General features: G+C 43.7%; 1 protein-coding gene across 1 annotated transcript; it reads right to left on the reverse strand.

Annotated features, from left to right (window-relative positions):
* Positions 1–4505: 4505 nt before the first annotated feature.
* Positions 4506–5057, reverse strand: PLAC1 (placenta enriched 1; the record flags this gene model as incomplete). The annotated part of the gene is made up of 1 exon (XM_082864548.1): positions 4506–5057. The coding sequence occupies one exon, from the start codon at positions 5055–5057 to the stop codon at positions 4506–4508; it is 552 nt and encodes a 183-aa protein (XP_082720674.1).
* Between the last annotated feature and the right edge of the window lie 12851 nt (positions 5058–17908).

Below are 17908 nucleotides of genomic sequence, written 5' to 3' on the forward strand. Positions count from 1 at the left end.
TGAGGGCAATAAAGCATTTCTTATTATCACAAATATAATTGACACTATGTGGTAGATTTAAAATCACATCACTTTAAAAATGACATGGGGCTTCCCTGGTGGCGCAGTGGTTGAGAATCTGCCTGCTAATGCAGGGGACACGGGTTCGAGCCCTGGTCTGGGAGGATCCCACATGCCGCGGAGCAACTAGGCCCGTGAGCCACAACTACTGAACCTGCGCGTCTGGAGCCTGTGCTCTGCAACAAGAGAGGCCGCGATAGTGAGAAGCCCACGCACCGCGATGAAGAGTGGCCCCCGCTTGCCACAACTAGAGAAAGCCCTCGCACAGAAACGAAGACCCAACACGGCCAAAATTAAATAAATTGTCTAAAAAAAACTGGCATGAACATTACCACAATAAAGGGGGAAAATACTCTTTCAGAGTGGCATTTCAAAAGGTAAATAAATTAACCAACTCAAAATACAGTTTTCTCTTAAAGCATTTTTATCTTCCTATCTTTTGAGTGGTTCCTATGCTTATGAACTCCCAGGCCCTTTTTCAGTACCAATCAGTCGACTGGCTTGAGCACCTACTGAATACCTTCACCAAGTACTATATAAGAGAAAGGCAACACAAAGGAACAAACAAGCAAATAGGAGAGGGTCTCCCATGCTCAGGAAGCACACGATCAAGTGGAGAAGATCAAACATGGAAGTGAAATGGTTGAAGTACACTTTTACTGAGTAATGACACGTCCAAATCAAGTGCGGATTACTCTTGAATGCTGAAAAAAATTATGCCTAACTATACTGAGATGTTTACCCAGGCAAAATATGATTCTCGACCACAATATTGCTTTGCATCTTTGTTCTTGCTGTTTCCTTTGCCTAGAATGCCCTTGCCCTTCATCTTCATCTGATGAAATTCTCTCTCTTATTTAAGGTCTAGTTCAAAGGCCCCCAATTCCATGATGCCTAGGCTTACTCCATCTTGACTTATATGTTGCACTGGAAAATCTAGCCCACCCAGCTCTCCCCCAACTAGAATCCCACGAGTCATATTTCTTCCATCTCTTGATCACTTCCCTTCTGTCTCCTTTGATGTCTCTTCTTTTTTTCGTAACCGTGCCTTGAAGATTGAATGTTAGGGAATTTTGATTCTCTGGTCCTAATTGCCTGGACTCATGTCATCTTTCCAAGGCTTTATCTCCCAGTAATTGCCTCTTACACCCCTTACTTGAGCTCCAGCTCAATGAAGTTCAATTTCTTAAGCTAATTCCTGGACATATTCACCTGGATGACACTATCAACTCCAGCTCAACATGTCCAACCTGGACTCATCTTCACCCCTATCCTCTACCCTCATTGCAGTTTCCTTACTTAAAGCCAGAACTGACCATGTGTTCTGAGCTTCTAGGGCTCTAAATGGTGACAACTTCTTTGATTCAATCTCTTCTTTTTCACGTATATCCTGTCAGACAGATCAGGACTTAGCTCCAGTCTCATGCCCTCCATGAAGCCTGTCCTCTCTGCTCTAGGGTCTGGAGTCTTTCACACTCCAAATTTGCTTGCACGACTCAGTTTATCTCTTGACCAGGAATGGGGTTTCTATAGACATTTAACAATTGTATAGGCTAAAATGAATGAAGTCTTGTTCTTCACTTGAAATTATTCTCATTTTCATCTCTTCCTACACTTCTACGCCTTCCCCCATCTGCTCTTCTCATCTCTTCTCACCTAGCTTAGAGCACTAACCCCCTAGGTGTCCTCCCATCAACAGTGCACTTCCACGCCCTGTGCCAGTACTTACACTCACAGAGGATGCCCATCTTCCTCTTCTCTGCTTAGACAGCTCCTCCTCATCTTCTAAGAGTGAGATCACTGCCCCCCTCTACCAGGAAATCTTCCTGGATCTTCCAACCCAACTGGAAACGTCTCTTCTCTGGGAGGGAGTGTTGAGTGTAAGGGAGGAAAGTGCATTTTGGAGCTAGTCCAACCTGGGTTTGAATCCCAGTGATGTTACGTATTAACTGTCTGGCCTCAATTTCTCTGAGCCTCAGTTTCCTCATCTATAAAACAGAGAAAATAATTTCTATCTTGCAGAGCTGTTGTGAGAATTAAATAAAGTCATGTATATAATGTGTCTGGCACGTGATAACAACTATCATTACCATGTAGGTCTTGAGTCTCCTCTAAGGCTGATATGTTGCACAACCCCAGGGGGGTGTCTCCATGAATACTGCGCCTTGCAGTTGTCAAGTGCACAACTTGCACATGGTAGTTCAGGTCTATTATGTCTAGTATTGATTGTTTGCTAAGTTACTTATACGTGTTTTAGTGTTTAATAATCCATAAGCTTCTGAAGAGAAGATGGGGAAGGGCAGTGTTCATTCTCTTGTACAGTCTTGTTTACTGCTACTTCTCTAGCTCCATCTCTCACCACTGTCAACTGCCCCCCATCCCAACTGTATTGGATTAAACTACTTGTGGTTTCTCTGATGGCTGCAGCCCCAGTCCTCAGGTCTCTGAACAGGCCCATTCTCTGGGCTAGAATAGCCTCTAGCTCCCTAGGTTTGTTTACTTGTCTCTTCCTGATTAGACCATGTTAGTCTCGTTCACCATTGCATGCTCAGCATCTAACATAATGCCTGGAACATAGGATGAGCGCAATAAATGTTTGTTGAATGAATACATTGTTTTCAGGGATTATTACCTAGTTTTCCTCAAGAAGGGGCATGAGATTTTTAAATGAACAGCTGTGCTTCTTCAACTATCATGACTGCAATAGACTGGATGTTTGTGCCCCTCCCCCCAATTTCTATGTTGAAATCCTAACCGCCCAATGTGATAGTATTAGGAGGTGTGGCCCTTGGGAGGTGATTAGGTCATGAGGGTGGAGCCCTCATGAATGGGATCAGTGCCCTTATAAAAGAGGCCCCAGAGACCTCTTTTGCTTTCTATCCATCATGTGAGGACACATGTAGTCTGCAACCTGGAAGAGGGCCCTCACCATAACCTGACCATACTGCCTCCTTGATCTCGAATTTCTAGCTCCCAGAATCATGAGAAATAAATTTCTGTTGTCTATAAGCCACCTAGTCTCTGGTACTTTGTTATAGCAGCCCAAACAGACTAAGACAATGACTAAATTACTAATGTCTACTGTAATCCTTTGTGTATATTATCATGTACATTGTGCTAACATTGTCTGCTTCTTAATAAATGTGTGACCTTGGGCAAGTTTCTTAATCATTCCGTGACTCAGTTTCCTTATTTGTAAAATGGCTGTAGTAAGAGTATTTCTCTCAGGGCTGTAGTGAGGATTCAATGAGATGCTTCTACTATTTGGAATGGCCTCTCTCAGATCAGCCCAGGGCTGGCTCCTTTTTCACATTCAAGATTCAGTTCAAATGGCAAATTCACAGCAGCTTTCCTTGACCACTCTGACTCCTTCTCCAATTTCTCTCATATCGCTTTGTTTTAAGCTCGTCATGGCATTTGTCGCTGTCTGATTTTCTCTTTGTGTACTTATTTATTTGTTTACTAGCTGTGTGACCTTGATTTCTCTGAGCCTCAGTTTCTATTCACTGCCATATCCTCAGTGGCTAGAATATAGTAGCGCCCAGTGAATATTTGTTGAATGAACTGACTTACCTTCCCTTTCCGAGTCTTTGAGAACAGTAATGGATAGCTAGACTTGGGTGAAAATTTTCTGATCACGTAAGTCGGGGGACAAAACTCTTTGCAGAGTGCTATCAGTCTATGGCTAAGTATAAGACCTAGCCCCTGGCCTCAGGAGCTTACCATCTAGTTGGTGGGATGTGAGTTGAGTGATTCCTAGAACAACTGGTGAATTATAAATCACTAGTGCAAATTCTGCCTTCCGTGGACAAAAAGTGATACAGAAAAGTGATGGATCAAACTAAGAAATTATGTGGCTAAGTGCTAAGTTGAGTAGTGTAGAGTCTCAGGGATATGGGTAGACAGACGGAGGGATTCAGCTGGGGGACCTTAAAGGAGAGAGAAGTCATCCTAGAGAAGGGACCAGACACTAATGTTGGTAAAGCACTTAGAAGAGTGTCTGGCCCATAGTAAAAGCTATGTGTGTGTTTATGAAATAAAAACACCCAACTGATATTTTTATGCCATCAGGACTTCCCTGGCAGTCCAGTGGTTAAGACTCCGAGCTTCCACTGCAGGGGGCGTGGGTTCAATCCCTGGTCGGGGAACTAAGATCCCACATGCCGGGTGGCACAGCCAAAAAAGGGGGGAAAAAAAGGTACAAAAATAGAAAACAGCTTTGTTCATGGAATTACCATCGGCTGCTCTTTTTGAAAAGCACGCATAAGAAGGCCACAAGAGCACATATTTGTCTGATATTAGTAAATATTATATACCAATTGTAGGAAGAGCGTCAACTGGAGACCCCAAACCTAAGGATCACATGGACGCAATCTGATCATCCAGACGGAGACACCATTTCTCAGAAGTATTAACAGAGGAAGAAGACTGCATGGATGGGCCTCCTAAGCCTCTGCTTGGTGATGTGGGCCCTGCGTCTGCCCTTCCTCATTGAAGACACAAGGCGGACAATCACGGTTGGGCCTTTGGCTGGACTGTGACGAGGTGAACACCTCATAGCGTGTCTCACCATCCCGGGTTGTGATGGCTCCCTCGCTGGCTACTTCCCTGGAGCAGGGCATCGTGAACCACGGGGAACGTTGGGGGGCAGTGCAGGACACTGGGATCACGTACTTAGACGACGTATGCTTGGGAGCATAGTGCAGCTCGGTTCTGTAGAGAACCACGTCCTGAGAGACTGCCTTGGCCGTGATGCCACATTCTGCGACACGGTAGGTGAACTGGTAGGCATAGGGCTGAACATGGTTGGCAGGGCAACCCAGTCCCAAGTGTAACTCATGAAAGTGCACATATACGTCATTGTTCAACATGTAGGGGTGTACGGTGACCATGAACCAGTCTATGGAGCACAGTACAGTTATCGGATTTTCTCCCGAACAGGCCAAAAACACAGAGGTGAGGAAGACTAGCCCTCCTATCAAGTTGAAAACTTTCATCCCGGTAGCGGATCAGGTAATGACTCTCAGGAAACAGGAAACTGTCTGGTGAGGAGTTCTAGAGCACAAAGAAACACAAAAGGAAAATCGTCTTATTTCCTATTGAAAGTTCAAACACGATCATTTTTTAAAAACAAAAGACCATTCCTAAAGCATTAAAAAAAAGAAGCTAAGAGAGTAGAACTTAAATGTTCTCACTAAAAAGAAAAAAGGTAAACATGTGAAGTGAGGGATGTGTTAATTAACCTGATGGGGGAAATTTTTTCACAGTGTAAACGTATGTCAAATCAGCACGCTGTATACTTTAAATCCCTTCCAAGTTTACTTGTCAATTATACCTCAATAAAACTGAAAAAAAAAGAATAAAAAGCAAAGGAAAAGATCCCTGTGAAAGAGAACTGAATTTTGATGTCATTGTTGGAACTCATGTGTTTCTAGATGACTACAATGGCTTCTTTAAGTGACTTTACCATATTGTTTTGGTATAAAACACAAATCCGTCACATACAGAATGAGAGTCTACGCCGATCTGGAGTAGCATTCCTTTGTGTGCAACCCCAGCCAAAAAGAAAACAAAACAGTTTTCATGCCAAACATTAAATAAGGTGACAGGAGATAACAGTCTAATTCAAGCTGACAGCACTTTCCTCCTGAAGGCCCCAGTGTCCTCCCATAGACCATACTAATGAACCCTTCTCTATTGCCTTCTTCTTTTGGTTATCAACAGATTTAATTAAATGAAAACCTACCAAGAAATTGTGGTTTATTCCCAACATCCAGATATTGAAATTTTGCCAAGTGGCTCACTTAAAATGATCAAATGAATGCTTCATAAATGCCAGCAGTAGCATCGTAAGCCATTATGACCAACAGCCATCATGACCTCGCAAAATAGCAAGATTGCAGAGTGACAGGCAGAGCAGTATGGAGGAAAAAAGAGTCATGCTAAGAACAAGTGTCTAAAACAGTTTCAGAAGGGGTACACACAAAGGAAGAAGGAACAGGAATATCATCAAATATTGTTCAACTCAGTTTTCGTTTTAAAAGTGAAAATGAAATAAATCAAATAGAAAAGTGCCTAAAATTTCAAAGGAAATGTCTATGCAGGGTTTTACTCTTGTTCCCTGCTGAATTAAGTAATCCTTGTGTAAATGAATTCATTCTTTGACTAATATTTATTGAGCGTCTACTATGTGCCCAGCACTGTGCTAAATAAAAAGCATCCCAAGACAGTTCTTTCCTCCCGTCTTCCTCAGTTGCAAAAATGTAGCTCTTTCTCTTCCTTTGATACTGATGAATTTCCTGCACTCTTTAATGGAAACCATGGCAGAGGAGCCCACTAGCCAGGTGCAGTGGCCTGGATGAAGTGCTTTGTTTTCACATCAGCACTTGATCTGGTTGGTACCCCTGTCTCTCCCTCTCTCCTTACTGACTCCTCATTCTCTTGGGGATGTTGAGGTGTTAAGAGAAGCCTAAGAGGTCTCCCTGGCTCCTTCCTTGCCTCTTTGTTCTGAAATGGCTCTCTTAGGACTGCTTTTTTGTTTTTCACGAAGCAAAAAAAAAAAAAAAAAAAATAGAAAAACAGCAGCAGCAGCAACAAACCGAAAAACCCAGCCCTCTTACCCCTCCAAAAAACCAACCAAACAAAATACGATGATGACGACAACAGCAACAAAACCCGAGTTAATTCGGATGCCAGCTGGTCTTGGATAATGACTCAACAGTTAAATAAACAAACCGCTTGCTCTGGAATGATGCATATTTGCTGAGGTTCCTTCTGGAGGCTGAGATCATCACTCCATCGCTGCTGCACTATTGCCTTGGTCTCAGGAAGACCACCTTGCCCTGAGCTTTCTTTAGGAGTGCCTTTCTCTCCCTCTCTCTCCTTCTCTCCTCCTTCCTTCACATGATCTCACAGCCTGGACCTATTTGCCCTGAACAAAAACCTCCCCTTTAAGTAGTTCCTGGAATAGGTCAGGGAAACAATCCTTCCACTCCAGTTTTGTTGTTCAAACCCCAGAACTGACACCAAGTTTAAGGGTGTGCTCCTGTGCAGGGAGTTAGCCATGTACTTCCTCTCCATCCCTCGGTCATCTTTCCTATTGTCTCTCCTCCTCCTTCTCATGGTTCATCCAAAGAGAATGATAAAAAGCCCAAATTCTCTGAGAAACATTACAGTTGTCACCCAACGAATCATTTTAGACTACCTCACTCCCACTCTCACACCCACTTTTTGAATTACATTGCACTGAATCAGTCTTTTATATATATATATATAAATTTATTGATTTATTTAGTTAGTTTTGGCTGTGTTGGGTTTTCGTTTCTGTGCGTGGGCTTTCTCTAGTTGTGGCGAGCGGGGGCTACTCTTCATTGCGGTGCGCGGGCCCCTCATTGCGGTGGCTTCTCTTATTGCGGAGCACAGGCTCTAGACGCGCAGGCTCAGTAGTTGTGCCTCACGGGCTTAGTTGCTCCGCGGCATAGTGGGATCAGACCAGGGCTCGAACCCGTGTCCCCTACATTGGCAGACAGATTCTTAACCACTGCGCCACCAGGGAAGCCCTGAATCAGTCTTGAAGGAAGGGCTTTAGTAACATCACTGAGTTTGGGGGTTTATTTAGCACAAATCTCCAAACTCAGTACAGAATCGGTTTCCTCTGATTTTCTCGTAGCCAGGGAGAGATTGCCACAAGATTGGAGCAGTAAGTGTGTGTGACAACATACCTTTGAGCTCAGATAAAACTGAAAAATGAAGTCAGTGGGACCCAGGTTTAAGACTGCATCTCTAAGGTGGGAGGGAGGAGTTCGGAGATCAGGGGAGAGCAGAATGCACTTTCTAATGAGCTTGCTAACTCCTAGCTCAATGCCACTCTTGGGGAGTTGCTCCCTTTTGCTGAGCACAGGTTGTCAGAACTGGGCAGCCTCCCTTCCCTGCTGCCTGAATTCCCAGGGAAAGGTAGAGGGTGTGTGTGGGTGTGTGTGTGTGGGTGTGTGTTGAGGGATGGTTATAAGTCATTCACAACACAGTGTAAACTCATCAAATCAGCTGGCTTTTCTAACATCCAGCTGAGATGTGTTGGCAGAATAGGACCTTGGACTTGGATGGGGAGGGAGAGGGTTGGCTCTGAGAAAGAGGGCTGAGGGGCTAGAGATGGGAAGGGGGCGCCAGAAGAGAGGGTTGTGCAGTCTGCGCCAAACTGGAGGTATTTTTAGCCATAGTTGGGGCTGAGCCCAGCATCCTGGAGCTGAGGGAGTTGAGGACTGGGGAAGAAATAACTGCAGAGAAGGGAGCGCTCACCCTGGGACTACTGTCGGGCTTCCCAGAGGCAGCTGGGCTGTTAGAAAGCAGGTCTCAGGGTTTGCATTACCATAGCCCCATTTTGGCCTGATTGCAAATTATCCTTGCAAAGCTCATAACTTCGATGCCTTTGTATAGCCAAGCAGGGCTATTGGTACCTACAGTCCTGAACTGAGCTATAGGGAAGCCAGCGAAACCAGAGCTGCTAATGACACCTGGATGCAAAATGTTTGCTTTCCTTGCAGCTACAGAGTATAGTAGCTTTCTGTTTTTCTAAATGTGGTTTATGCATATACATTTTCCATTAGTTTTTTTTTAAAGTTTTCCTCCTTCCCCTTAAAAAAAATTCCCTAATAAGCCTAATTCTTAATACATTCTTTACGTTTAAAAAAAAAAACAAAACATGAAACGTTTCATTCTGGGAATATGAACTCTATTTCTTAATGTCTTACAAGAAAGAGATTGAATATTGGTCTAAACACAGAGCATTTTTAATCTCAGGAAAAAAAAGAGACTTTTTAAGAGAGAAGTAAATTAGTTTTGTGATGTTGGTGAGTGAGTTGAGACGTGTAACACAAATCTCCTTGAAAGCAGACAGATTGTTGCCTCTTCATCTCCTCTGATGTCGTTAGAGACACATATGAACTCTTTGCGTGGGGAATGGGGAGGGGATTAGCTAAACATTTCCACATCTGGTTTGAGAACAGTTTGGAAAAAGAATTCACTCCATAGGCTCCTGGAAGCTTTTGGGGTCGACAGTTATTTATTTTTAAAATTCAGTATACTCATGACAGCATAGTTATCATTTGTATATTGTTTTCCCAGAATCTTGTTGTCAAAACAAAAGGAAACAGAGGGGAAAAGGAAACTCCAAAGCAGTACGCAATTATCTCAGGGAAATATAACTGTCAGGGCATTGATTTGCAGCAAAGTTTGTTCACTCTCTTGCAGCTGATTTGAAGAAAAATGAATCTGAGTTGGAATAAAGATTCCTTTACAAAATAAGAACAGAAGAAAGAATCCTAACACTCTGTGGACCCTTTAGTTTAGAAATTCAAATAGTCACATGTTGACTTTGCCCAGCCAACTATCTCAAGGTTTGGGAGCCTTTTAAAATCGAGGCCCAGTTTTAAAGAATTAGTTGGTTCGCTGCTCTCAAAGAAAGTGAGGATTGTGATTATACTAATGATGTCGAAGGGACATTAAAGTGAGTTAGAAAATTAAATTACTGCTTTTGTAGAATTTACATTCATTCTAAAGAAATCTGGGCCCGGTTTCGTTTTCCAACATAGTGAAACACGGTGTTAAAGTAACCACACGTTATTCATCGTTTGTCAAGGAAGAAGAATTATGAACTGCTAATGCTTAACAAAGTCCATTCTCTCAACTGAGGAAAACACCTTGACTCAACCCTAGGAAAGATTTCATTCAAATTAAACTAAAAAGTAATCATTAAAAGTGTTTTTTTCTGTTTTTCCTGCTTTTCAGTAGAAAAATTGTAGGAAAAAACTGTAGAAAAATTGGGAGATGTAGAAAAGAAAAAAGAAGAAAACATTCTCCGATCTCAGAATAATCACTGTTAAATTTCTGGTTTATATACTTTTAGTTTTGCGGGGGAGGGGAAAAGTCTATATACATATATATGATCCAAAGTCATTTCAGGAAAAAAAAAAAGGGTAAGGCTTTTTGAAAGCTGTTTTTAATTTTTGACATTGAATTTGAAAGCAATCAAAGCATTATTTTTGTTTGGGCCATCTGGTTTTGTTCTTATAATCTGTTAAGCTATCAAGCATAGTTTAAATGTCATGGTTCATCTCCTGCACAAATAAAGGTTGCGAAATAAATAAGAATCCAAGCTCCTTGTAAGAGAGAGAAGTTTTTGCTGGGTCATTAATTTGGTTACTAAAAGGTGAGGAGTCTGATGTGAAATCAAACCATAATCAGGCTACGCAACAAGGGTAAACCATCCCCTGACTGAACATAAGTATTTCCAAATAAATACAGAAAGCTGTACTTTAGTGGAAATGGCAGATATCAGGTCATGGGAACTCCTTCCTTTTCGTGCAGAGAAGCTGAATTAGTTTAAGTTTTAAAGTTGAACGAAGGGATGCATTTCATAATTTCCATAAAATGTAAGGAAAATTCCCAATGTGTGCCCCTAATCCAGTTTATGTTTTAATTTAATAATTTATTTGAGTTTGATTTTTCAGAAAGTGACACCCTTTGCCACAAAGCCCCAGAGTCCCTTCTCATTTTAAAAGACAAGGTAAGTTTGTGTCTGTGCAGAGCTTGCAAATCTGCAGCAGCACGGCCTCCTTTTTAACCCATTAGTCGTCTCCGGAGGGCTGCCCAAACCAGAGGAAGGCCCCTTCGCCCGAGATGATTTCCGGGTGTTACCATCAGAAGGCAGAGGTCTGAATCAGACACTCCTTCAAGGGCTTTGACACACCTGTGTCAATAAATGAGGGCTCAAGACGGCTTTCAAAAACAGTCAGGCACATTCTTCTCTCCCTTTCAAAATTGGGATTTTGGGGTACAGGTTTTCTTAAAGTGAGGTGCATGTATACAGTCACAGCTGAAGGATGGCTTAAGTCCAAATCAAGCCACAGTTGACTTTACAGCCTGTTTGGCTGATATCTACCTGACTTGACCCATCTGTGGCTCTCCCAAGCCCAAAGCTACCTTGTGTATGCCCCACCCAGAATGTGGCCACTTGGTGCGTCGGTGTACACCCGGACTGAGGCCATTCAGCATATCTTGGCTCCTGAGGGGGAGAAAAGGTTCCTTTGATAGGAAGGCTGTTGGTCGTTGTTAGGGAACTTACAATTTGGGAGGCTTGCCTGCATATTGCAATAGGTAAAGAGGCATTGTTCTGAGGCCAGGACATTGTGGGAAGAGCAAATCATTCTCTCTCTCTCTCTCTCTCTCTCTCCCTCCTTCTCTCTCTCTCTCTCTCTCTCTCTCTCTCTCTCACACACACATACACACACACACACACACACACACACACACACACAGATGGACAGATGGATGAATAGATAGATACACACACTAAGAAGAAAGGAAAGCCCAAATCTATTTCCTGCTGTTGCCCTGATCCTTACTATTTTTGCCCATCCCTTAATCCTTGGACTGTAAATTCCTTAGGGAGCTGTGTCCTGATCTACCATAGTGTCTGGTACATGGTAAGTACTCAGTAAATATTTATTGACTAAAAGGATGAAGGAACCACTAGAAATTGCCACCTTCCACTGTTCTTGTCCAGTCCCTAAGGGCCTGAATCTAGTTACTGGCTAAATCTCTCCTCCACTCCTTCCCCAAACTCCCAGTTGAAGGCCTGCAGTAGCAGTGAAAATTTTCTTGGTAGAAAGTGTAGGGCCCCTGTCAAGGGTCCTGCCCATTTACCCACCTGCCTGCCTACTGACCTCACTGATGCCAAGGGCTGTATGTCGGCCCAGCCTAATGGTACCCACTGCCCTCTTGATTAGCTCCTAACCGGTCACTCCAGATGGAGCCAGCCCTCCTTGCGCTAACTCCCCAACCCTGGTCACTATCCTCCTTCCTTCTATCAAGCAACCAAACACAACCAGTGTCAGCACACCTGGATTTAGCAGTAGATTCACAGGCTACCCCAACCTTATGGTCTCAGGTAACTGAACGAAGTCAACCTCTAGACAGCAGACAAGGTGCAACTCTCCTCTGGTCTGGCTTTACATGGGAGGAGAGAAGAAATTTCTAAGCCCATGCGGCCCAAGTCCAGGCAACTGAGAGACACAGCATCATGAGAACCGGAAGTCTCAGGTCCACAAGGTACTGAAGAGTCATGGGTGCCTAGAAGGGGCTTGCTGGAATCACTGGGCTGACTGAGGCAAGTGGATACAGCCCCCTGAAGTCGCCCGTGGATGGATCCCTTGGCTACAAGGAGGAACCAGACCGCGGGCTGGATGTCTGTTCCTCCTCAGAGCACATCTACACGTCCACTACCAGTTCCAAGCACAGAGGCACAAATCAGAAAACGCCAGAGGTTCCTGGGAAATCAGACGCAAGATGGGGTAAGTCTCCCCCAGTGCAAATTGGCCCTTGGCTCACCCCGGGCCAGGCTTGCCCAATCCACTCTGCCAACTCCAGACAGAGAGATCCAGGCCAACTCCAGGTTTTGTTTCAGCATCCCCCAGCCTGAGTGCTCCCCAAAATGCTTTGAAGTTGACCCCATCTCCACGTATGCTATTGTATTTCACTGGCGGATATCACTCTCCACTTCTGCCATCTGTACTTTTATATAACAAAAGTTTGACTTTGGGTGTGATAGGTCCTTATCTCAGCAATATCAAAATACTTGGGGCAGAACATTGGCGTGGTACCTTCTCCATGCAATTAGTATTTTGTTAAAATGATACATAATAGGTTGAACATGAGTTCGTCATCTACCTATTATAATGTATATATGTTGAAAAGTAAATATATAGGGCTTCCCTGGTGGCGCAGTGGTTGAGAGTCCACCTGCCAATGCAGGGGACACGGGTTCGTGCCCCCGTCCGGGAAGATCCCACATGCCGCGGAGCGGCTGGGCCCGTGAGCCGTGGCCGCTGGGCCTGCGCGTCCGGAGCCTGTGCTCCGCAACGGGAGAGGCCACAACAGTGAGAGGCCCGCGTATCGCAAAACAAAACAAAAAAACATAAATATATAGCATATAAATAATGTTAAAAATAAATATAAAAGGCTGACCTATTATTATATCTGATAATATATACATATGTGATATATAATACTATTAAAATATATATTAACAACAAAAAGAGGAGGGCCTCTCCTCCCTGGCAATCTATTTTCACCTTAACAAAGAATAAAGGACTCTTTTCTGAAATTGTATTCAAGGGTCGAGCCTCTGAACTTACATCATTTGGATATATATATACACACATATATATATATGTGTGTGTGTGTGTATATATATATATACATATATATATATATATATAATTGTGCCCCCTCAAATTCATATGTTGAGTTCCTAACTCCCAGTACCTCAGAATGTAACCTTATTTGGAAATAGGGTCTTTACAGAGGTAATCAAATTAAAATGAGGTCATTTGGGTGGGCTCTAATCCAATATGACTGATGCCCTTACTAAAAGGAGAAATTTGGACACAGAGGGAAAACGATGTGCAGTCACAGGGAGAAGACAACCATGTGACTGGGGTGATGCATTTCCAGGCCAAAGAATGCTAAGGATTCTCAGCAAACACCAGAAACTAGAAGAGGCAAAGAAGGATCCTCTCCTAGAGCCGTCAGAGACAGAGATGTCTCTGCTGACACTTTGATCTTGGACTTCTAGCTTCCAGAACTGTGAGAGAATACATTTCTGTTATTCTCAGAATAACCACCCAGTTTGTGGTCCTTTGTACAGCAGCCCTAGGAAACTAATAAATATGTTTTTCCAACAACTTGAACAGACACAAATATCTCCTTCCCGAGATAAGAGCTTGAAATGATGAATGTTCTGACTGTCTTGCTACAACATTAAATCCATTTGGGATTACGAAGATGATGACTAACCAGGAATGGAGACAGGAAGTTAGAAAGAAAGGAGCCTGTCTAAAGGGGTGCTGGTGCTGGTACTGGACGCCTGCAGGAGAATGGAGTTAGGGAGGGAGATTATAATGTAACATCAGGAAGATCTTCCTCACTTTAAAGTTGTCCAAAAATGAACGGAGCAGTCCGCTGTAGAACTAAGCATCTTCGGTTCTCTGCAGGCCTCTGGTAGCGTCTGGGTGGTCACTCGTCAGGATGGCTGGAGAGGGAATTCCTGTCCTATGTGGGAGGCTACATTAGAGAGTCTTGAAGGCTCTATCACTGAATGCTGTGCGTGTGTTCCCATGCATGTGTTCATAATATATTATCACAATTCATAATGTGGTCATAATTGTGTATCATAATGTGGTCATAATGAGCGCATATATTATGAACACAGGCAGGAGAGAACACACACACACACGCCATGCAGCTATGTATATAGGTCTTCTTGACATATACGAGACTACACAATATTGCCTCACAGGGACCTGAGCCCTAAGCCAGGTTTTTGTTGTGATTGGCGCTTACTGATATTCATGGCAATGACAAGGGCAAGGTGCCAGGGGAGAAGGGAGGGTGAGTCACAATGTAGACATAAATACTCAGAATGGGGCTTACTGTCCAGCTCTGAGTGATGGGGGCTGACACGGCCTTTCCAAGCAGCGTGATCTCTGAAAGCCCCGCACTGGGAATTCTCTTTACAAACTTCCTGCACTGAATGAAAAGGCCGGGGCTCTGCTTCTTGGAACTAGCATCACAGTTATGGGGCAAGTGCTCAAAAGTGTAAATATTCTCTATTTAACCTAGAAAGCACCGGTAGGAACAACTTTTCTTCTCTGTTTATGCTTCTTTGCCATGTTCTAAGCAATTGCAGAATCCCAGGATTTTTGAAAGTTTGTTTCGACATATATAAGTCACGTATGGCAATAAATCTCAAATTTTTTCTTTAATTTGGCTATCTATTCTTTGTACACAGACACCCCTCCCATAGAGTGTGTTCTCTCCTGTTATCTCCCTTGATCCTTTCAGCAATCCTGGAAGGTCCTCAAAGACAGACATCACATGTTAAAGCTGTGGAAATGGGGGCCCAGGAGGGTGGAGAGACTTTGGGCCTCAGGCCTTCCCATTAGTCTGCCTGGCTTCTCTCTCCCTTTACACCAGATACAAAATTGTAAGATATTATGGTGAGCACGTCATTGTGGAAAGGAAGGGAAAGTCCTGAAGTGGTTTGACCTACGGACTACCGCTCCAAGATACATGGTGAAGTCTGCATTAGTGCTGGCGGCCAGGTTATTTAGGAGAGGGGCAGAATTGACTCTCAAACTCAGCCCAGGGAGCTGAGCAAACCAAAAGTACAGAGGGGCTCTGGGAGCGACTTCCCACAGCTGAAAAAGCTGAGAGTAGCTCTAAGGTGGCAAATGGCAGTGAGGGGCAGGGACGGAACCTTCCAGAGTAGCCCGAGATTTGAAAAAGACAAGAGGAAGAACGAGTATTCACGGGCTGGAGAGGGCAGACCCAGTTAGACAGCAGCTGAGCGTGTCATTTGTGCTTCCCCTGTCACTTTTTAAAGTTTTCTTTCTACTCCTAAGTTATGGGAACAAAGACAGAAACCGAGTCCGCCCATTAGACAAGGCTGCTCATCAGAGGCAGCTGCCTGGTGGAGAAACTGAAATTCCTCTTAAGAAGGAAGGAAGGAAACAAACATTTATTGAGACGTTGGGCTAAGCGGCTTTACTTGCAGTATCTCACTGAATCCTCACAGCGACCCTGTGTGGGAGGTACTCGTAGTAATAGCCACGTTTTCCAGAAGAAGAAATTGAGGATCAGACAGGTTAGGAAACTCACTAAAGACACAAAGCTAAAGTGGCAAAGATAGGATTGGAAGCATCTGTCGTGCTCAAGGAGCTTCCATACTTTTCTTTCTAGTATCTGCCAACGCTAGGAAAGTAACATAGGGAAGGTGTTTAACGGAGAGGACATTAAAAAAAGAGGCATAGATTGTTTATGGGGGTCAGAGTCTAGGACGATGGGAAGGTAAGGAAATTCGTAGCTTTTTAAGCAGGAAGAATGGAGAGAAAAAGGCAATAAGTGAGAGGCAGAAATTCAGATGCACTCAGAGAAGATAATTCTAGATCGCTGATCACTCCTTGTATCTTAGACTTCTTAAGAGCAAGCAGTCATTCCTGATTTCGATGGAATACATTTATTCCACGAGCTGCATGCTGACGCACAGCATAGCGCACCTCAGGACATGCTGTATATTCAGGCCTTCCCCATCTGTTTTGACAAGGGAAGTGTGTGTGGTTTCTGTACAAAGCCGCCAAATATGGCAACCCCAAATTATGAAGAATGGCCTGCAAGCTCGCCCCTAAAACCTCTATGACTGGAAAAAGGGGACCACATATTCTCAAACTCTTACATTCTTTACAGAAGTGGGGAATCACATGTTCCTAATTCCACCCCAAGGACAGAGATTGTGTCTCTTTCTGATTTCATCATGTCTTTAAAAGGAATGCTGAGTTTCTTTTACCAGGCCTGGATGTTGTGAAGCTCCATGCAGGGCTCGGACGGGAGGCGGGAGGGAGCAGACATCCGAAAAGAACTTCACATTAGTTCCATGTTCTAAACAACTATTGGGCAACTACTGGGTTGCCCCGGTGACCTGACAAAGTTGGGTTTTCACAAACATTTCAGTACTCACTTTAAAAGAAGCTCACGTGGTGAGTATAAAGAAATCAGCGGGGCTGGGGTGCCCTGGTTCCTGGTCAAAGCCACTAGCTCGGGATGTTGGAGAAAGGAACTGAGCTGATTTCCCCCGATAATACCATCTGGCATTCCCCCAGACTCCTCATGAAGAATCTTATAGTGTTTGAGCCATGCACTGGCTCATAATAAGAGTTGAACAACTGTGGCCCTCACCTGTTAGAAATCAAGACTGGGCTATGAAACCCAGCAGGGCTGACCCATCAGAAGGGCCTGGCCATTTTGCGTGGAAGGCGAACCTCTCCTAAACCCGGGGATTAGCGTGTTCACATTGGGACAGTCACTGAAGCAGGTGCTTATTCTCCAGGGGGTTCAGAGTCATTTTTTCTGACTGCCTAGAGGTAGAGGCTGAAATAGAATAAGTCCTCAAGGGCATGACCCCGTACAGGGGATTGGGAGATGAGACAATTCTTGTTCTTTGCTTCCTTGGAAAATGGAAAGAGAAACTCTCGGCCCAAAATGGCAGCTACCCTGGCGTTTGTGCTACAGAACGAGGGGGAAGGAACTGATTAAAGAAATATGAAGGATTGTCCTTTCAAGGGATATGGTCATTTGGGACACATCCCTCACTAGGAATGTATGTTTAAATTCTGAGTCTCTAATTAAGCAACACTTTCAAAAGGGCCACCTTATCATCATTTATAAAATAAACTGATTTTCAGGAAGGAGGATTTTTCCCTTCCTTTGAGAGATCTTGCTGGTGGGAGATTGTCAACCTGGGAGGCATTTGTTTTTCAAAAACATCAAGTTTTAAGTAGCATTTGTTATTTCTAAATACAAGAATTTATGTTTTTACTTTCTCTTCTTAAGATTCCACAAGCCTATAAAGGTGACTAGAAGTTTGGTGCCAGTAATCTTCTGGTTATGACTCCCCCGATATGGACACGCCCTTGGGATTTCTAGGCTAATTGGATACTGGGGATAATAAGTGGTCTTGGGGAGGAGATTACGGAGGAGACAGTGACTTAGCTCATCTTACAGGACAGAAATGGGTGAGGTTTATATGGACAGAAAAAGGGTGAGAAGAAAGTCTGAGGAAAGACTCTTCAAAATAAGGCCATGAAGGGCTTAAGGCAGGATAGTCTAGTGGCTGAGTGGCTTTGATGTGTCAGAGAGACCTGGTATAAAACTGTACTCTGTTTTTACATGCTGGGTAACCCTGGGCATGTCACTTTCTAAGCATTGCTTTCCTCATTTATAAAATAAGGAAAGTAAC

This window comes from Leucopleurus acutus (assembly GCF_964270905.1).
Source record: "Leucopleurus acutus genome assembly, chromosome: X".
Lineage (NCBI taxonomy): Eukaryota > Metazoa > Chordata > Mammalia > Artiodactyla > Delphinidae > Leucopleurus > Leucopleurus acutus.